We start from the raw sequence: 22353 nt of genomic DNA, 5'->3' as shown, positions 1-22353 counted from the left end.
GTAATTTGCAGGTATTAGTTTTTGGGAGTATTTTACAGAGATTATGATGCAATTTCAGTACAAATTATAAAACATGTTTTTAAAAAGGGTTGGTTTAGTCGGTAATATTTCTTTAGGAAGTGGCTATTAGTATGGATTGTGTCAGTAGTGTGTTTTTTTATTTATTGTTACGCATGCACATTGGTATTGATTGGGTAAGATCTTCTGATTAGATTGACATTTTTTGAAAATGGTTTGGGATTTAACATAGTTCGGTTTAGACACAAAAAACACTTGGCTAGGATAACAGAAAGATCATGGTTTGGGTTAAAACTGTAAAACGTAGTAGAGATGTCCAGTTTAATGGCAGTAAAATGCCATGCGTGACTGCCAGAAGTGCTCCCCTGTTGCTTATGCAACTTTTTGCCACAGAAAACCCACCAGCCTGTGGACTATTGGCACCAAAGCCTGTCAATTGTCAGTAGTCAGTAAATGATGCTATTCCACTGGTATTGTAGCCATAGCTGGTGGCTTTTATTTAACTGCCAGAAAATACTCAGTATTTTCAGTAATTTGCTTTATGATTCATATTATATATCAGAATATTTCCTTAAAAGTCCCCTGCACTAAAAAAATGAGTAAACTTTTCTAATAAATGTTCTAAGAATAAACAGTTAAACAGCAGCTACAGGCCTGAATGAATAAAATAGAATAGAATATACTATATTTGACCCCTATAGGGTGAGGGGATCTGGTGGCTCTGTCCTAGCCCTAACCCTAACCCTAACCCTGGCATGGTTTGGGTCTACTTGTCCTCTTACAGGGAAGAGTCACTGTAGATCAATACAAAGTAGTTCTGAGTGATCACCTTTATCCTAATAGAACATTTTTATCCTGATGGGAGTGGTCTCTTCCAGGATAACACTACTGCCATCCATAGAGCACAGAGGGTCACTGAATGGTTTGATGACTATGAAAATGATGTGAATCATATGCTATGGCCTTCACAGTCACCACATCTTAATCCAGTTGAACACCTATAGGAGATGTTGGACCGATGTATTAGACAGCACTCTCCACCACCATCAGCAAAACACCAAATGAGGAATGTGTTTTGGAAGAATGGTGTTCATCCCTCCAGTAGAGTTCATAGACTTTTAGACTTTTTTTTTTTTCCAAACACACAAAAATATGAAAGCGAACAAAAATCTATCTCTAAAATGCACATAATAATAATCAAGGTCCGATCATGTTTCCATCAAAAGAAAACAGCTCCAGAAATTAATTTGTGAGACAACTTCATCTTAAATAGACGATTGGTCAATTAGTTGATCAACAGAAAAATTAATTGCCAACTGTTTTGATAATCAGTTTATTGTTCAGCTTCTCTGGTTCCAGCTTAAGTGTGAATAAGTATAAAATTAGGGTACCTGTAAAATAAAGCTTTACCAAAAAACAAACCTTATTCCACTTTGTTCTTTAAACAGCAATATGTTTTAAAGGTCTTATTCTTTACGCTGCCACATTTTTTTAAATCTTAAACCACACATATGTGAAATATCATTATATCTTGCATGTTGTCCATGTATAGCCATCTGAATAATGCATGTACTTCTTTAATGTGTCTTTACACAGATGGCATCCGGTCTGTATGTCATTGTGCTCCTCTGTTTGACCAGTGGACTGTGGATTGAAGCAAACGTGGTACAGTTTTCTTTTTAAATATTTTCTTAATATTACAACCCCTAAAGTGAGGCAGGATTGAGAACGATTTTGACTACATATAGCCACCTGGTGCATTTGTGGTAACAAATTGACAGTTATTGTTGATAAGGACAGAAATTCTTGGTTGAGCAGTATTTATTAGTAATCATGTGATTTTTACATCCACAGGTGAAGTATGACGACAAAGGTTAGTGAATGCTCAAAATACAATAACTGGCGCTGTCTGACCACTAACAGTGTATTAATATTGTACTAATATTTAAAGATTGCCTCTCACTGGGACAGCTTCTGTCTGTTGAATTATCCATATAAACTGTTGGCTGTGTTTACAGACAGTATGTTATAGGGAGCGGAGCTTGTGGACCCAAATGCAGGAGATATCAGGCGCAGGAACGATTATCTTTAAGTCTCAAGAATATAGGCAAAGCAAAACTGAGTAATGCAGAACAAAGGATCAAACAAGACTGACTTGAAAGATGACTTGAACTAAAGAGGGATGAGGTGCAGGTCAAACAGGAGAACAGGAGAGGAGCTGATTGGCTGGGAGCAAGGCAGGGCTTAAGAGGAGGGTGCAGAGCAGGTTTGGAGGGGAAATGTGGAGAGAAAAGCAGAACAGAAAACCCAAAAACTCAGAAACATAATCCTCTCTTCTATATGTCATGACAACATTTTAAACTCCTCAATATACAAATGAAACTGGCATAAAGAACAGAAATCTGAAAGGCTGATACTGTTGAATCATTTTAGCATGTTGGAATATAACATCCTACAGATTCCCCTACAATGTATCCATGTATATTGATAGAAAACAAATCAATTAACACAAAGGGCTTAACTTCATTTTCAAAGTGTCTGTACTTCAGCCACTCTGGTGGAAAATGACGACAGGATTCATGACACAGTAATTTTAGATACAGGCCCACTTTCACTCAAATATTAGACCAGAAAACGGTGATAATTAGATTTAGGAGGGTGTTTCTTATAGTGTTGGTCAGCTTGTGTTTGTTTCTTTTTTTAAGCAGCAGGAACCACCAATTCCTCTTTGACTGAAGTCATGAAAAAACCTCAGTAAATTTCCTTTGGTGATTGTCAGTTGTGCCACTTGTGTAATCATGTTTGCTGGGGTTTATTGAATAGTATAGATGCAAAAAGAAATTGGGGAGGACAGTTGAAGGGTTCACTCCTGTCACACTTTTGCCACGCCAGTGATGCTAACTAATTATTGCAAATTGACTTTTCTTTCGTAGATTGTTGCCCTGTGGGTTGGAGTTACTTTAAGGGGCGCTGTTACAAATTCAACATCGTTGAAAAGGACTGGGCTGATGCAGAGGTATTATAACAACAACAGCTTTAACTGTTTACAAGAAACATATATTTATGGTATATACTCTGAAACAGCTTGCTGCTTATTTATTTGTGAGGTAACTGTTTACAATTAGCTGTCAGTCTCAAGTGAATTGATCCTGAAAGTAGAGATTTAAGATTCTCCCCATCACTCTTTGTTAAATATACTGTTTCACTGAGGGTTAATCACTTATTAGAGTGATAACCAGGGCTTGCTCTCTTTAATGTCGGTTCATACAGTACAGTAATGTCCATATCCTTTGTCTCTCTTCAACTTTTCAACTCTTTCACTTCTCCTCATCCAAGTCACTCCATCTGTGTATTATTTTTATTATATCCTCACTCATTTCTTCTTTTTTTGTGGTTTCCACCTTGTCGCCCTCATCAGCGTACCTGCACTTCTTATGGTGGAAATCTGGCATCCATCCGCTCCATTGCCGAGCGCAATTTCATCAGGGAGCTGATTCGTAACAAGGCTAAAGTAGAGAAGACAACTTGGATTGGAGGCTATGATAAAGTAAAGGTGAGTTTTTATCAAAGAAGAGGATCTTTTGCAATTAATACTTCATTCCTGCTATGGTATATAGGCTGATAGGTCTGATGTGGTTGAATAGATCACAATATAGTGATTCATAAACTTTAGCAGGTGTAATTAACCCTTAAAACTTTTTCCTTAGGAGAATGTGTGGCTGTGGAGTGATGGTTCACACTTTGACTTCGAAGGGTGGGGTAAGGGGGAACCAAACAATCATTCAGGAGGAGAAGGGTGCATGGAGATCAACTGGGACGGTACGAACTCATTTCTATGTGTTGTTGTTTTGCTGATTTAGCAGTAAAAAAAAAAAGTCATCTCAAATTAACAATTTGTGTGCCTAAATTTAACAGAACAAAGCATCATTGAACAATATGTTTCAATATGTTTCACATCAAACAATATGTTTGAGATATATTCAACTATATTGTCAGAAAAGTCGGGGTCTGGAGGCCAAACATCTCCCTGAACTATTATTGCATCAGAACTGAGATGTTTGATTTTTGAAGTGTCTCCGCAGGTTTTATTTCTTTGTAACTGAGCTGCACTCATTGCAGACCACATTGGCTTGCCCTCAACAGTTTCAATGTACACATATTTCTCAGTCCAGTTACTTTCGAATTGACGATTTTCATTATTGAGTTTTATTTTTTCAACGTTAATAGTGACATTGAGCCATCTGCTATTTAAGTTCAGAATTTCTTGCATTTGCATACCACCAGCTACCATACCTGATAATGTAGAACAGGATCTAGTTTACATTACACAGGAGCGCTCTGCTGGCTTGAAAGATTTATTGTGGCAAAAATATTCATTATTCACTTGATTTTTTTTCTTCAGGTTTTACATTTTATTTATAAACAAAACTGATTGCAGACCGGTGTGATGGAGTTGGCCCACGGGCCGCCTAGTGAATAAACTGAATATACAATATATAAGTTACCAACTGTTTGAACTATCAAGAGCCAACTGTCAAGCTTAAACAATTGTGTTCAAATTTAATATGTTATGGGAAAATATATCATATAAACAACATAATGTTATTTAACATACAAAAATCTACAGTATAGTGCGTCTGTTAATCTTTTTCCAAGATCAAACTGTATCAAACCCAAGCTGCTTATTGAGATGCTGGATTGTCCATGGCATGATAGCTTTGACTGTTGATTGTTAAATATTTTTTATGTAGAGACTAGGATGAATCACTAAATCATTTGCATGAATTAATTTTCTCCATGACATGTTTATTTTAAAACTCTGTCCACAGGAAAAAATGTTGTCAATGACATCAAGTGCCACGTGAAGAGATCTTTCATTTGTGCCATGGAAAAGTAATAATCTTGCTTGTGCCAACACATCTACCATGAGGATGTTACTTCCCCCTTGATGATGTATGTCACTTGCTCCAGGAAGTCAAGCCTCGATGATTTCACTGCTGGAAGATAAATGTGATTTAATTTCAATTGAATCAATAAACACATATCCTGCAATGCAATCTGTCTCCCCTTTTTCATACTATATATGGTGTGTAACTGTTAATTCTTACATTTCTTTGAAAGATTTATATAATTTGGTAGTGTAAGGGAAAATGTGCTTGTCCAGAGTTTTTAAGAGACAACCTAATGTGCTCACATGTACTTTGGCACACAAAACTACACACTGAAAACTGAGTATTTTCTGTCAGTTAAAGAAAAATATTTATATCCTTTTAACTTGCATCCACCACAAAACAATTCATGGAAACAAAAACAAAAATGTTAACGCCCAGCAAGCTAAAATGTTTAAGCTACATTCACACATAAGGCTGTGTCACACCATATTGTTCATTACAGTGCCGGTATAAATCTTAATGTGTATGAATCTTAACGTGATTATAAAAAATTCAGATATTAACAATATCTTCATGAATTTAGACATTGAGACCATAATGACTTGTTGAAAACAATGGTTGACTTTGTAATCATAGAGAGGAGTTGATTTTTGAATGGGAGTCATTTGAAGGCAGAGATTTTTTCAAGCCAACATCTAGCAGCCACCAGTGGAATAGCACTTTTCTTAAGGTAAAAACCACCTTCAGACACAGACGTTGAAAGGGTGACTTGACGACAGCCATTAAATGTTATTTAGATTAATACACTTTTTGGAACATCTAACTTTTCTTAGTCTCCTGTGAAGATATGAGGAAACCATAGACTGTATATGAAATGGACGTAACATCCGTGACGTCACCCATTGGTTTGTGGGCTGCTGCTTGGAAGCGAATAGTTTCGGATCTGGGCAGCGCCATCTTGAACATTTCAGGTGCATGCTGGGTAAAAAAAAACCACGGATTCTACTTATATGGGCATCAGGAGGAGCATGAGGCGCCCTCCTGAACCTGTGAACCAATCAACCTGTCAATCACGAAGTAGCCACGCCCTAATGCATACCCTGCTTTATCGTCAAATATAAAATCAGGGAGGCCAACATTTCACAAATGAACATCATACTGCATTGAAGAAGGCTTTAAACTAGTGATTGAGACCATAAACACATTTTGAAAACGTTTACTGAGGTTATAAATCAAGTGAGAAGTTGGTGAATTCTCCATTGACTTGTATAGAGACAGAAGTCCTTTTGACACCAAAGCGGTCGCCCCCTGGTGGCCTTTTGATAGAATGCAGTTTTAAGTCACTTCCGCGTTCGCATCATTTCAGAGGACCAGAACTCCCCGCCTGGAGGAAACAAGGAAAAAACTGATTAAATATTTGCTGCATAAATCTTCACAGTGCAACAGGAAGATGTCTCAACTTTCTGATATATAGTACAAATGTGTAATTACACAAACTAGTTTGCCTGCTGCTGGATTTCTGGACTTTTTGTGTTTTGGGGTTTTTAGTTTTGTTTGTTGCAGATGGGGGAGGTTGAAGTGCTGTGTATTCAGGTTATGTTACATGTGTGTGGTACTTTGGGTTTGTGTGTGTCATTTCATTGGGAAGAACATTGTTTAATGGGGTTTTGATTTTCTGTTTTCCCCTGTATCCTCATCCTGCCTTTTCCTCCACACTTCCCTCCACACCTGTCCTGCATCAATCCTCATTAACCATGCCCTGCTCCCATTGCCTTCCCCAGCCAATCACCTCCTTGCCTGTTCCTGTGTGTTTTCCCCATCTTATCCTCGTACCCATCCATTTGTATTTTAGCCCTGCAGCTCAGTCTTGGTTGGATCCTTTGTTCTGTCCTGTTCAGTCTGCTTGGCTTTGTTCACAGACGCTGTTAGCTCTTTAAGTTAGAAAGCTGTCATTTGCATTGCATGAGTTAAACTGAATTAAATGATCATCTTTAAATAACGGTCAGAGTAATGAAGAAATCAACAATGATACAAGCTGTGTGTGTTTAGTGTGTTCCCGCAGGTTTACATCATGAAAACAAAGTTTTCTGCCTTAACAAAGATCTCTGCCTGGAAGAGGCACTGAAGGGTTTTTTTTAAACAAACAAAAGGTATGTGTACACCGAGTGTCACTCAACAAAACATGTCCTTGAGGTCTAACAAAGGTGTTTGAGTATTTAAACATTTACACAGCTGTTTTTAGCTGAATGTTTTAAATCCTACATTTATTATATCCATAATACCATAAAGTCTTATTTTTATTTTCTTGGTGAATTACTGCTAACTGGAGATCACTCTGCATTCCCTCCCCCCCCCCCCCCCCCCCCCCCCCAGCTTTACACAGCTTTATAGTGAGTTTCAGCTCATTGTTTTATGGTCCAGCTGCAACTTTACTCTTCTGGTTCACTCCCAGTGTTGTTTTAGGCTGCAACAGGCAGTTGTTGTTTTTTGAGAAAAAATAAGCAAAATAGCAACAAACTGTTTGCAAAAAAAGTTCAACATATCAGGGCTCTGCAGTGCAAGTATTTCACTCTCATTTGCCCCTAAAAATAGATATGTGCAAACCATAAATAACAACTTACAAGCACAGTGTGCAACTAAAGATTACAACCTACTGTAATCTTTTGTCAGAAGTATAATGTATTGGCCGAAATGCAAGAGAACTGTTATTATTAAATGTGAATGGAATGTGAAGTGGTAACATTATTTCAACCTAGATGCTCAAAGCAGAAGACTCAACACATTAAGGACCTTTCAAAGCAAAAGTGTTGGTGGAAAGATGTGTCAGCACCTTGCTTCACTACACCAAAACGTTACCACCTCAAACAAAGCATCACACATGTATGCTGGGTTGAATGTGGGGCAGGTATTTGTCCAACTACTAAAATGTTTAAAAGGTGCTAGAAATGACATTCAGCCACTAGATGTCGCACTAGAGCACCAGCATCTTAACCAAAACAAATGAACATGTTGGCTAAACCAGAACAATGTTGACTCTTGTCATATCTCTCTGTTTGTTGGAGGCCATGTGAACGGGTCTTCTCTGAAGCTGGAGAGGTTGTGAGCAGGTCAAGTTGCAGCCTGAAGCCTAGTTCTGTTGGGATGATTTTATTTTTAAATACAAATCTTTGAACCCCCCCATACACCAAAATCCCATAAATGTTTTTTTTCCATTTTCTTCTTTCATTATCACTTTTCTAGTTGTACAAGCATTTCGTTAGACTCTATTATCATTGTAGCACAATCTCTTTCCTGGTTGCCGCATACTATGTAATGCAGAAACTTTAATTCTTTTATTTGATGTCACTCCTTAAAGCCAATTATGTTTTAACTTTATGCATGATAATACAAATTGTTGGCAGAAGTGACAGAAAAAACAAGCCCATCTGTCCATCCAATTTACTGTAGTCCGTTTTGTCACTTAGATTATTATTCAAATCTATGGTAATGTTTGAGGTCGTAGTTTTTAAAATAGCTTTGGAATGTGTTGTATTCAGGGGTAAGGATTATGGATAAAAGACCATCTGGAAATATATTGCAATCATAAGGAATAATGCTTGTTTAGGTTCAGGGGGCTCACTACACCTCCTAGTGGCTGTATGTCGACATTACTGCTTATTTTGAAGGAGGCCAATTAGGCTTTTCTTGGGTGGAAAAACTGGCATGGCTATTGGTAAAGGGGTCCCTTGACATTTTATGCAATTCCCCTGGAGTTTTTGGGCAAAAACCATGCAGTTTTTTATTTTTATGTAGTATAAATTATTTTTGCATATTCTAAAAATGGTGAATTTTAATATTTCTGCATGTTGGGGTCCCTAAACAGTCTTGGAACTGCATACATTAGGTATGACTGGAAAGCTAAGACTCTTGTGCATTGAATAGGCCAATTGTATTCATGTGTGATAGTCCGCACAGTAACCATTTCATTATAGTGAGACCACATTTTTGAAACTTGACCTCACTGTGTAAAATTCTGACCTCTAGGATAATCACAGCCTAATTAAACTTTACAACAACAAACTTTGCATATTTTAATGCATATTTTATTTTAAATATGTTCCCATTTTTAATGCTCAAATGTAGCCTATTATTAATATTCACTTTGTACCTATATACTATATACACATCCTTATGTATTGCCAATGCCACTATCAACAAGTGGTTGTTATACCTTCTGTCCACTAGGGGGCCTTCCAACATTACCAATAAACATTTGGATGTGGCCAAAAATACAAGACATTTTCTGAATCTATTGCAGACCATTTCTTATCTACTATAGGTAATTAGAGAGATATTTGCTAAGTTTAGTCAACACACAAAATACACATTTGAATAGCAATTTCAGCAATCATGGTTGCATTTTGTTGAATGAGTTTTTTTCCCCCAAACACACAAAAATATTAAAGTGAACAAAAATCTATCTCTAAAATGCACATAATAATAATCAAGGTCTGATCATGTTTCCATCACAAGCAAACAGCTCCATAATTAATTTTTGAGACAACTTCATCTTAAATAGACGATTGGTAAATTAGTTGATCAACAGAAAAATTAATTGCCAACTGTTTTGATAAGCAGTTTATTGTTCAGCTTCTCTGGTTCCAGCTTAAGTGTGAATATTTCCTACTTTCTTTAGTTTTCTATGATTGTAAACTGAATATCTTTGGGTTGTGGGGACAAAATGACACTGGAGTAATAAAAAATACATCTTTTTCCATAAGAATCCTCAGCTTTAACCGAACCAAATTACCACTATACCTCCAAAAAGTGTTAAGACGGCGAGCCCTCACCTGTCACAGCCCGGTTCTTGACAGTGGCAAAAAGGTTACACAGTTAACAGTTCAAAAGTAAATTTAATCAATGGAAAGCAGTCATAATTAACAGAAAACAACAGATAGGTAGGGTTAGTCTGTAAAATCAGTCATGTAGGGAATGGATGAGTGAGGATGTGTGGGTGTTGTTTGATGAAACAAAGTAAAACAACCAAGAAAGCAACACAGGAGCATGTCAGGGAGAGAAAAGGGGAAAAACTGGACTGGCAGCTTTTCTGGCTTTATACATGGGGGGTACCGGGCCAAGGTGTGTCCCATCCTGCTGATCAGTGTGCCTGCTAATCAGGAACCTCCCCTGCAGACAGAACAAAGCAGTGACAAGAGCTGCAGACCAGAGGGGCCATCACACACCCATCTGTAACACTTACTACACATTAATTGCACTCCAGAAATCAAATGATATAGGAAAAATTTATGAATTTCCAAAGTATGAATATGTGTGGAAAATAAATATAGTATATTGCTACATAAGGTACTTCATTAATCCTAAAGGGAAATAAAGCTTTATCAGAAGTGTTTTCAAAAAGTTAAAAAGAGAAAAATATGACAACTAAGCAGTTTGGCAAATGTCTGTCTGATTAACCTCCCGACCTCTGATGAAAGATTGGACGTGTTGATCACATGTTCAAGAGAGATATTTGAAAGAGTGGTACAACTATCGCCTATGAATGTATTCTTTCAAGCTGGAAGCACATTAACGTTATTTCAACGTGAGTAATTACTGTATTACAGTATTTGATTTTCATGTGTGTTATTTGTTTAGTTTTTCCATTTTAAACAAAATCACCCTGACTAAACACTCAAAGTAAACTGAGCGTTGGTTTACTTTAAGGGTGTGATCCATTTTTTTCCCCATTCTCTAACGTGACAGAACAGATGACTTATTACACACACTCTCACACTCTTTGGAAAAGGTCAGACACTCTGAAACATCACTGTCTATAACCATACTAACAAATAAATGTGAATCAATAAATATGAGAAGTGTTGTAGAAAATCTACTATTTCTGCAGAGGCAAGTGAACAAAATTGGTGTTTCAGAGAATAAAATTTGAAAAACATACAATCAATGAGGCAGAAGCAAAAAAAGCAATGAAAACTAATTTAAAACAGAAGATGTTATGCCCTGGCCTAACACTTGGCTTTATGCATGAAGAAGGGTGGATTTTACTATCTCATAATCTTGACCCTACTCCAAAGAGAGTTTATTATACCCCGATAGCATACAGATATGGGCCACTTCAGGCAATGATGCAGCACTGCTGGCCTTCTTCTGGCCCGGACAAAATGGATCTGAGCCCACATGGCCAACGTGTAAAAGAGCAAATGTGGCCCTAATATCCCAAATAAGATATTTTTTGGCAAAGATGCAGTGTTGTCAGCAATATATAATCTGATTGTGAGCCTAAAGTGTCCCATGTGGTAAGTGGTGTATATGGCCCAAATGTCACAAAACAAATGTGGACCACCTTTGGCAAAGATGTGGCATAGTAGGCAAAATATAATCTGAATATAAACCAAAAGTGGCACACATACGATGCAGCAAATGTGGTCCAATTATAGTCAAACATATCTTGGCCAGTTTTGGTAATGATGGTCAGCACTGGCTAATCAGAGCGTTAGCCAGCGTGGCCCACATTTGAAATAGTAAATATGGCCCAAATATTCTTGAACAGTATTTGGCAAGTATTTTGGCAAAGATGCAGAACTTTTGTGCTAACTGTCTGACCCCAGGTCAGTGGGAAACCATCAACCGTAAAGACTAAGCTGTGCAATAATGTGTTTATTCTAGGGTTTTCATTTTATTATTATTATATTATTTTTTAACATGCAGTCTTGTTTTTTTTCTGTTGTCTAGTGTGCAGCACAAACCCAGACATGCACAGTTCCTGCAAAGGCTACAGCCAGTTCACTTAGTTCATGGTCTTAGTCTTTGAATGTGTACTTAGGAAAAATTGAAAAAAACATGGAATTTGAGAAATAAAAATACAACCCAATCATAGTAAACACATACATACCCCCCCCCCCCCCCCCCACACACACACACACACACACACACACTAATAATAAAAACAAAGTACAGAAACATAGAAATAAAGAGAAATAAAATACTATAATAGAGCATTAAAAATAAGATTGCAGCATAAAATAATGATTTGCAGAGGTTAATGTTAGCTGCTCCTCTCCTCTGTCTCAGCAGGGCGGAGCTGAAACCTCGTGCATCAGAGACAGAGACAGTGGAAAGTTGTCACAACTTCACTTAGTAATTTAATAATATAATCTACACAAAAGATAACATCTCGTCCCATATTTCTTTTGAAAATACGTGTCCAGCACACAGAGAGGCAAACTGGGGACAAACACACACACAAAGAAAGGGGGAAATGGAGGAAAACAGAGAAAAAAAAAGATTTCCTGATAGAGGATATTAGTAGACGGCACTGGACTGGCTGGTCCCACCACAAATTACTGAGCTAGGAATAAACAGGTCTTCAATGTCAATACAGTCTGGTTTGAAGGTATTGACTATTATAATGATATTAAATTATATTAAGTATACATTAAATATTAAACACTTCATAGCATAGCATTGCTCAGGATGACTCTCGTGCGAGTTCCTAAAGTGTGCTCTATAAGTGATTGCTTAGGGGCTCTATAAATAAGACTGGATTTTCCTCAAGACTGATATAATACATAATTCATTAAATAATTCAACAGTATCTCATGATCAGAAGAATATAAAAAAACGCATTTTTCTTTCCAAGACACCAAGTTACTTGCGACTGCTGTGAGTGCAACCTCACCTGATCACCCCAACAAGGTAATACTTTCCCCCTTTTAATCGTAGCATCAGCTGGTTTGATTCATTTCATTCCATTTAGAGTTCATGTCAAGAACAAATCCTCTTTTCAGTTATACTTTTCTTTACCATGCCATATTTCAAAATATCTTCAATAACAATATATGGAATTGTCATTTTATGTTTTATTTAAATTCTCTCACCATAGACTTCTCTATGATGCATTACATTTGTAATATGCCATATATATACACAGATGACATCAAGTCTTCATTTCATTTTGGTCCTCTGTGGACTGTGGATTGGAGAAAATGTAAGTTGTGTACACACTGAAATATCTATTTAAAAAAAAAACATGATGGAAAATGTATAAATGAAAATAGACCGAATTTTGAACAGGTGGAGTTTATTCACAACATACCTTTCCACAGATATTTTTCTGTGACCTGAAGCCATAAGTAACTTTATGTATGAATTAATATGTGTGTATGTACAAGCAAGTACAATATGTATATATAGTATATGTCAATGTCCTTTGTATTTCTCAATGGATCTCATTGCTGTTATATTCCCTGTGTTATTTTTACTAATTACTGCCATTGTTATTCTCTTTATTTACAATTTATCTCATCCGCCTTTTACCCTAACAATTTACTTTTCTAAGTGACAGAAGGTAAATCTTTTTTTAAATTCTGTTTCTTTTTATTATCCAAAGCTACAAAAGAGAGCAAATCTGAGATGATTTCAATACTAATGATGCTTTCTCCATGTTCACAGGCAAATGTAGCAGGCCACGCTGCAGGCCACGGTTGGTGCTTCTCAGAATTGTTTTATTTATTTGACAGTCACTGGCTTTTTGCATTATCATCCCTCTTACTATCTATAACTGTTTTATAGATTGCATTATGTGCCCACCTGGTTGGACTCACTTTGAGAATCATTGTTACCTGTTTAACCACGCTTTAAAGTACTGGGCTGATGCAGAGGTATTTATGAAACAATATCATTTATAATATGGTATCTATGATATAACCTATGCTGTAGACCAGTTGTTCTTACAAGAATCACATAGTGGTAGAAGTCCTCATATAATATGCAAGTCTTTATACCAACAAGATATTCAAACAGTTTTACAGTTGCCTGCAATTCTGAAGCAGTTTGACATTCACACTTTTAGTGATTTCAAACATAGGAAAGTCTTTCATTGTGGACTTCCATCATCAGTAAAGAAAAAAAAAAAAAAAAGGTTACTACTTGCTGGAAGAAAGTACAGTCTTGCCATTTCCATGTACATTTCACCTTTCACTTTTCTCACTTCTCCCTCTTCCATAACACTACATCTCTGTATTATTTTCACATTACTTTTGCTTAAAATGTATTCTTCTCCTTCAGCGTGCCTGCACTTCCCTCGGTGGGAATCTTGCCTCCCTCCCCAACTCAAAAGTATACGGCTTCATCAGAGCTATCATTCATAGATCAACTGGCAAACATTTAAGAACTTGGGTTGGAGGCTACGATGCAGTAAAGGTGAGTACTGATGCAGCTATTCTTCTTCTTTCAAGTCTGTCTTAAACTATGCAGAGAGTCGTGCTCAATGCATAGTTTAAGACAGCCTTGAAACATTACAAACCTGTCATTTAAGTTAAATTTGGGTGTTTCAGCAGATATTTTAAGTATTTGTCAAAGTTGATTAAATCTGTGAGTGTTTTGATGCCACCAATGATGGTTAATGAAACTTTGTTGTGGTTGCTCAAACCATTCACAAATAACATTTGAAAACTTAACCTGCAACTTGATCCCAGTTTTTAGATTTTTTTTTGCTGTAGGTATAAAGTGGTCAAACCACCGTTTCTGGATTATCTTTGGCCTAATTTTCTTTCAGGAGGGTGTGTGGCTGTGGAGTGATGGTAGCAAGTTTGACTTCAAAGGATGGCATCGTGGAGAGCCTAACAATGCTCGTGGTCATGAGAATTGCATGGAGATCAACGTATCAGGTACATGTTGATGATCTGTTGTTGTCTTGGTTGGGACATTTTAAAATCAATTCTCAATATTTAAGATAAATGAATTACCTTAGCCTTTACCTAGTATAGCCTTAAATTGTGAATTATGTTGTGTTTAAAGAGAGCTATAAAGAGAGCTCTAGGTACTTAATTGAAAATAGGAAGACAATATCAGTGTCATTTTTTTTGGAGAGATTTCAATTTATTTTTTAACTTCTGTCTGCAGGACGAAACTATGTCAATGATGGACAGTGTCATCGTAAGAATTATTTTGTTTGTGGCAAGAGCCTGTGAAGATGCATGCCGTCAGCAGACAGAGCCGAGGATGTCAGCCCTGGATATTATACCTTGATGGCTGTCACTGCTTGAAGATTCACTGTATTGACATTTTTGATTAATTCTGATTATGGAAATAAAGATATATCCTGCTCTGCAATGACTCATCTGTTTTTCTCATTCCAAAGCTTAATATGTACTGATGATTGTTTTGAAAGATTTTCAGTTATTTATTTTATTTTATATAACACTGTGATTCTATATTTAAAAAAAACATCACATTTCAAATAATAAAGTCACACACTGGAAATACAGTGCATGGAGTAAACATTGTCACAATAAAAGCAAAATAATGTTATAATGTTGGATATCTTTGAATACACATAGTCAAAGTCCCAAAACTAGAGGTGCCGGTGCGCAGGTGGTCGAGTGGTTAGAGTGCATGCCATACACGCAGCCAATCCGGTTCGACTCCCGATCGGAGGTCCTTTACTGCATGTCACATCCCCCTCTCTCTCCCATGTTTCCTGTTAGTCTACTGCAAAAAAAAAGGTGTCTATGCCAATAAAATCTAAAAAAAAACACTAGAGGTACCTTAAAGTTAAAAAAAGAAGTCTGTCTTTATCAACAACTGGGCTTTGACACCTTATTTGCCATGTTAACTTTTTTGAGGGAGATTAATAGCCAAAGTGTCAAAGAAGGTGATAAGAGGTTTTACTGAAACACGGCTGTCATGAAAAAATACACAGCCTAAATGAATCTACTTGCCCCAGTCATATTAATACTCACATTCATTGAGTCACTGGCCGAGAAGGTGGAGTTGCAGCCATTTTCAACTCAAGCTTGGACCAATACTATTTAGCTAAACTTCAAGCATGCCTGAATGACAAAGACCTGGATGACTTCCAATGTTCAGCCTCCTCTCTGATGGAACCATCTTATAGTTTTAGACCGGGGGCAAGCACCCTCTCTACATTTAAGATGAGGCTTAAAATTTTCCTTTTTGATGAAGCTTATAGTTACGGCAAGCCAGGCTTGTTTTTGACCAGCTCCTAATTATGCTGCCATAGGCTTAGACTGCCAGGGAAGTTTCCACGATGCAATCAGGCGGGGAGTTCCTGTCCTCTGAAATTAGGCCAACGCGGAAGTAACTTAAAACTGCATTCTATCAAAAGGCCACCGGGGGGCGACCGTTTTGGTGTCAAAAGGACCTCCGTCTCTATACAAGTCAATGGAGAATTCACCAACTTCTCACTTGATTTCTAACCTCAGTAAATGTTTTCAAAATGTGTTTATGGTCTCAATCGCTAGTTTAAAGCCTTTTTCAATGTAGTATGAATTTTGGCCTCCTCGATTTTATATTTGACGATAAAGCAGGGTATGCATTAGGGCGTGGCTACGTCGTGATTGACAGGTTGATTGGTTCACAGGTTCAGGAGGGCGCCTCATGCCCCTCCTGATGCCCATATAAGTAGAATCCGTGTTTTTATTTTTCCCAGCATGCACCTGAAATGTTCAAGATGGCGCTGCTGAGATCCGATACTATTCGCTTCCGAGCAGCAGTCCACAAACCAATGGGTGACGTCACAGATGTTACATCCTTCTCTTCCCCCACCTTCTCCATCTGTCATGTACATTAAATGCATATTACCAACTTGGCTTCTTTTTATGCTTTCTTGTCTCACAGATTTCCACAACCACCTATCCCCTTGCTACTGTTGCCAAGTGCTTGGTCATGGAGAAATGTGGGATCTCCTTAAATCAAAGAATACGGTCAAGTTCCTTGAGATAACTTCTTTTGTGATTTGGCGTGATGTAAATACATTTGAACTGAACTGAATTGAGAGAAGTTTGAATGGGAGTCAACTGTAGCATTTCGCAGCTGTCATATTGCTGAATAAGGACTTTTTCTCTATGGTACTTGCAGGATTGCAGGAGGGAGTTTGTTGCAGTGGCCTGGTGATGGTTCATGGTTAAAAGAACAGCATCGCTTAATATTTGTCAATGTCAACGTCATGTTTATTTATATAGCCAATGGCCAATGGCCTACCAAAGTGCTTTACAGAAAAATAAGCAGAGACAATAAAACAAACAAACAATAAAAGCAATAAAAACAATAAAAACAAAATAATATAGAGAAATATAACAGATAAAAGACCCAATAAAGCGTCTATACTCCGCCAAGGTGAACAAGTGCGTTTTAAGCAGTGTTTTAAAAGTGGAGAGGCTGTTTGCAGTCCGCACAGTAAAAGGTAATGCATTCCACAGAGTGGGAGCTGCAACTGCAAAGGCTCGATCTCCTCTAGTTTTTAAGAGGGATTGAGGAACGTCCAAGACCACCTGATTAGCTGACCTAAGGGCTCTGGAGGGCTGATGCAATTTAATAAGGTCAGACAGGTATTCCGGGGCCAGCCCATTCAGAGACTTAAAAACAAATAAAAGAATCTTAAAATCAATCCTGTATCTAACCAGAAGCCAGTGAAGAGAAGAGAGCACCGGAGTTATGTGCTCTCGTTTCTTTGTCCTAGTTGCATTCTGAACAAGCTGCAGGCGGTTAAGCTCTGACTGGTCAATGCCGACATACAGGGAGTTGCAATAATCTAAGTGAGATGTAATAAAAGCATGGATAACTTTTTCAAGATCTTTCTGGCTTAGATAGGATTTAACTTTGGCTAGAAGTCTCAGCTGAAAAAAAGCTAGACTTGACCACTGAGCAGACCTGTTTGTCTAATTTAAAAGCACCATCAATAATCACACCAAGATTCCTGGCGTGGGATCCTATGTAAGGTGCTAGTGGGCCAAGGGAGCTGGCAAGGACCTGAACCAGGTCAGGGCGACAGAACAGGACAACCTCTGTTTTGTATTCATTTAATTTTAAGAAGTTTAAATCCATCCATGTTTTAATGTCACTCAAGCAGTTAAGCACGGCCTGAAGAGAATCTTTGGTAGGGACCTTTAACGGCAAATACATCTGCACATCATCAGCAAAGCAGTGAAAAGGAATACCATGCTTCCTAAAAATCGACTCCAGAGGTAGCATATAAAGGGGAGGCCAAATTATGTATGATGGTGACAGAAAGTCAAACATGGCTGATTCATGTGGTTAAACGATTTAAAAGCAGGATGTAGAGCAGGTACATTGCTTAGGGCGCCAAACAACAGAGGTGGGAAGTAACAAAGTATTTGTACTTAACTAGATTTTCCAGGTATCTGTACTTTACTTGAGTATTTATTTTTCTGACGACTTTTTACTTGAACTCCCTACATTTGAACACAAATATCTGGACTTTCTACTCCTTATATTGTCAAAACAGCCTTGCTACTTTCAACCTCTGTGACTTTATAAAAAGAAGACATGACTTGCAAATAAGCAATCTTTTTTTTCTTTTTGGTGTATGCGCCGCTCCGTGTTGCCCCTGATAAGATGCCGCCTTCCCACATCAAAATCCAACAATGTGTGCAGACAGTACAGGAATATGACCAACACATGCTGTGCACTGTGCACAGTTTACAGAGGTCGATTATAACAGCAGTCTGTGACAGTGTGTGAGTCAGTGAAGAGCGATTAACTCGAGTAAAAAACATTAACACGATCTGGGGGGCCCCAGGCAAAGATGGCAAAGACATCTTCAATGTCAATACAGTCTGGTTTGAAATGGAAGTTTTCAAACTGTTGAAGTGACTGTTATAAATTATAATATTTGGTCATTATAATATTTTATAATAATTATATTGACAATATTATTAATTATAATAATTATAAATCACCCCATAGCATTGCTACTGAAAGTGTTTGCTGTAGCGGATACCTTAGGGGTATCCTGTACAGAAGACATCTTGTACTTTAATACTTTAATATAGTTCTGGGTGTTTCCTCAAGACTAATGCAACACGTTATTCATTACAATAATTCATTGGTATTTCGTGATCAGAGGAGCATATAAAAGACTGCGTTTTGCTTTTCAAAGACACTGAGTTACCTGCTACTGCTGCAAGTGACACCTCACCTGATCATCCCAACAAGGTAATGTTTTAATCTTTTTCATCATGGCATCAGCTGGTTTGAAACATATGTACAGAAATGATTCTTGATCTGTTTAAAAAAAAAATCACATTTAGAGTTCACATCAAGAACAAATCCCCTTTTTTCTTTACCATGCCATATTTCTGTGAAATAGCTTCAATAATTTCATTTAATGTCATTTTGATTTAGAAAAATTCACCATAGAATTTTCCATGATGCATTACATTTCTAATATACTGTATCTTTAAACAGATGGCATCAAACCTTTATTTCATGTTGCTCCTCTGTGGACTGTGGATTGGAGAAAATGTAAGTATTATGCACACTGAAATATTAGTTTTAAAAAAAGTTCTGAGGTCCTCATTTTGAACAGGTGGCCTCTATTCACCACATACATTTCCACAGATATTTCTTTTTTGTGGGAGCAAAATCCTTTGAGATTATTACCTGAACACAGTCTGGTCAACCAGCAGACCCACTGGTTCTATCTTAGGAAGCCATAAGTACCTTAAGTACAGCTTCTTTATATATATATGAATTTGTGTGTTAGTACGATATGTACAGTATATGTCAATATCTTGTGTATTTCTCAGTGGATCTACTTAATGTTATGTTCCTTCTGCTATTTTTACTAATTATTGACATTATTATTCTCCTTATTCACAGTTTTATCTCACCCACCTTTTACAATTTAACTTTCTATGTGAGAGATGGTAAATCTTGTCAAGGAATGTTGGTGTATTATGTTATGTTATAATTCTGTGTTAAATAAGAGAGTGTTAATTATTGGTAGTATTAGTAAGACTGAAATATTTATGTTTTATTTATATTTGCAATAGACTGGTGAAGTGAACACATTGATAAAATTCAATGTTGTTATAATTTTCTGTCCTTTATCTTTTTAATTAAAATCTACAATTACAAAAGAGAGCAAATCTAAGAGGATTTCAATACTAATCATGCTTTCTCCATGTTCACAGGCAAATGTAGCAGCAGGTTAGTGCTTCTGAAAATGTATTCATTTATTTGGCAGTCCATAAAAAGTGTCCCTTTTTGCATCATTATCCCTCTAATTATCTATAACTGTGTTATAGATTGCCATGTGTGCCCACCTGGTTGGACTCGGTTTGAGCATCATTGTTACATGTTCAACCACGTTGAAAAGGACTGGGCTGATGCAGAGGTACTTATGAAACAATATCATTAATAATATGGTATTCATTACATATGCTGTAGAACAACTGTCTTTTGAGAATCACTTAGTCATTAGAAGTCCTCATACAATATGTAGATTGATATATCAGCAAGATATTCAAACAGCTTTTTTTTTACATTCACATTTTTATTGATTTTAAGCACACAAGATTCTTTCATTGTGGACTTCCATTGTCAATGAATGTTAAATGTTAATTACTTGCTGGAAGGAAAACGCGAGGCTACTGGCTTTTATTCACAAAGTACAGCCAACTCCATGTACATTCTCACTTTTCACTTCTCTCACTTCTCCATCCTCCAAAACACTCCATCTCTATTGTTTTCTCTTACTCATTTAATCTTTTTTGCTTTACACTTATTCTCCTCCATCAGCATGCCTGCACTTCCCACGGTGGGAATCTTGCTTCACTTCCCAACACAAAAGTGTACAACTTCATCAGAGCTATCATTCATGCATCAACTGGCAAACATACAATAACTTGGGTTGGAGGCTACGACGCAACAAAGGTGAGTCCTGATGCAGCTGCTCTCTGCATGCCTGACATTGAATATATTCTGTATGTAATTTGGTAGTTGCATAAATAGATATTAAACCCTCAAGAGACACCTATTATTAACATGCTGTAACTCACCTTTGCTAAAAAGTTGTTGCAGTTAAAATATTAAAATACAATACAACATACATACAATTAAAATACATCAAAACAAATCTATAAATTATAAGAATGTTTCAATTGAATCTATAAAATTCATAACATTCCTCCTGTTCATACTTACTATTAGAAGATTCCTTCATAATGCACTTACAATGTAAGTAATGTAGGGACAAAATCCACAGTCCTATTTCTGTTCAAAAATAAATTAAAATGTTGATCTGAAGATAATATGAAACTTTATAGTGCCAAAGTTCCTCTTGTTGTTACTATACTTCCACACTATGGATTCTGTCCTCCATCACTTTACATTGAAAGCACATTTGAAGGAGATCTTTAATAGTCAGTATGAACAGGAGGAATGATTAACGTGCAACGTGATCCCAGTTTTTATACTTTTTTTTTAGTTTTTTGCTGTAGGTGTAAGAGAAGAAAACCAATGTTTATAGATTATCTTGAGTAACCTCGACATTATTTCTGAAACGAGGCATTACTGGTGAGTGTTTTGAAAGTAATTTTTCATTGTAATTAAAATTATTCTCCCTTTATTATAAGTGGTGGATATTTCACCCAATTAGCACAGTTTTCTCCCACTGGGGGTTAAAATATAGATTTGAGTGAAATGACTCTGAAAACATTTTCTCTCAGGATGGTGTGTGGCTGTGGAGCGATGGCAGCAAGTTTGACTTCAAAGGCTGGCATAGCGGCGAGCCTAACAATGCTGGTGGTCATGAGAATTGCATGGAGATCAACTTCAGAGGTACAAATTCATGATTTGTTGTCCTCTAAATTGGGATTTTCTTAGAGGCAATTGAGAAATGACCTTTTTTAACAATGTGGTGTAGCCTTACAATGTGTTGTGCTTTGATGGAGAGTGTTACAAGGAGAGATTAAGATTCTTAATTGAGAAAAGACATGTGTCCATGAGTTCTCCAAAGTTCTAATATATATTTTTAAAACCTCTTTCTACAGAAAAAGACTTTGTCAACGATGCAAACTGTGGCTTCAAGAGGTCGTTTATTTGTGGCAAGAGCCTGTGAAGATCCATGCCATGTGCTGACACAGCTGTGGATGTCACATACACCTTCTTGAAGATATACTGTACTGACAGTTTTGATTGAATTTCAGTTGAGTCAATAAAGATATATCATGCAATGTCTGATCATTTTATTTTATTTTAAATAATAAAATCACACACCAGACATACACTCTACAGAGAATGGAGTAAACATGGTAAGAATGTAAAGCCAAATATCTGTTATAATGTTGAATGTCTTTGGATAAACATAGTCAAAGTCCCAAAACTTGAGGTTGCTGTCTATATCAACAACTGGGCCTTGACACTTTATTTGCAAGAGGTCTTGTGAGGGAGCTTAGACAGAGTGGAAAAGAAGGTGATAAGAGGCAGACCCGAGACTTGTTCAGTAACTAAAAAAGGTGATCTAATCTGACCCCTGTATCCACAAGTGTCTCACAAAAGGAAATGGAAAAATCAAACACATTTTACCTGGCTTAACTCAGGATAACTCAACACACTTTGCTATAATCATGTGCACACAGCTACATGGACATTGTAATGGCCTTCTGTTGTCAGCTCATAC

At 37.0% G+C, this 22353-nt stretch overlaps 4 protein-coding genes across 4 annotated transcripts in view; 3 read left to right on the top strand and 1 right to left on the bottom strand.

The window, feature by feature from the left end:
- irak1 (interleukin-1 receptor-associated kinase 1) overlaps window positions 1-22353 on the bottom strand; it is a 416029-nt gene that overhangs the window by 5676 nt on the left and 388000 nt on the right. The gene's annotated exons all lie outside the window — the stretch shown is intronic.
- Window positions 1615-4915, top strand: LOC133987748 (galactose-specific lectin nattectin-like). The gene is made up of 6 exons (XM_062427192.1): window positions 1615-1683; window positions 1873-1891; window positions 2952-3034; window positions 3437-3571; window positions 3726-3837; window positions 4848-4915. The coding sequence occupies exons 1-6, from the start codon at window positions 1615-1617 to the stop codon at window positions 4913-4915; spliced, it is 486 nt and encodes a 161-aa protein (XP_062283176.1).
- Window positions 13487-14878, top strand: LOC133987747 (galactose-specific lectin nattectin-like). The gene is made up of 4 exons (XM_062427191.1): window positions 13487-13567; window positions 13974-14108; window positions 14464-14575; window positions 14811-14878. Exons 1-4 carry the CDS (start codon window positions 13487-13489, stop codon window positions 14876-14878), a joined length of 396 nt encoding a protein of 131 aa, XP_062283175.1.
- On the top strand, window positions 19844-21792 carry LOC133987746 (galactose-specific lectin nattectin-like). The gene is made up of 5 exons (XM_062427190.1): window positions 19844-19880; window positions 19979-20067; window positions 20472-20606; window positions 21401-21512; window positions 21725-21792. Exons 1-5 carry the CDS (start codon window positions 19844-19846, stop codon window positions 21790-21792), a joined length of 441 nt encoding a protein of 146 aa, XP_062283174.1.

This window comes from Scomber scombrus, chromosome 10 (genome assembly GCF_963691925.1).
Source record: "Scomber scombrus chromosome 10, fScoSco1.1, whole genome shotgun sequence".
Lineage (NCBI taxonomy): Eukaryota > Metazoa > Chordata > Actinopteri > Scombriformes > Scombridae > Scomber > Scomber scombrus.
Note: the sequence above shows the minus strand (reverse complement) of the source record. Positions and strands in the feature narration are given on the sequence as shown.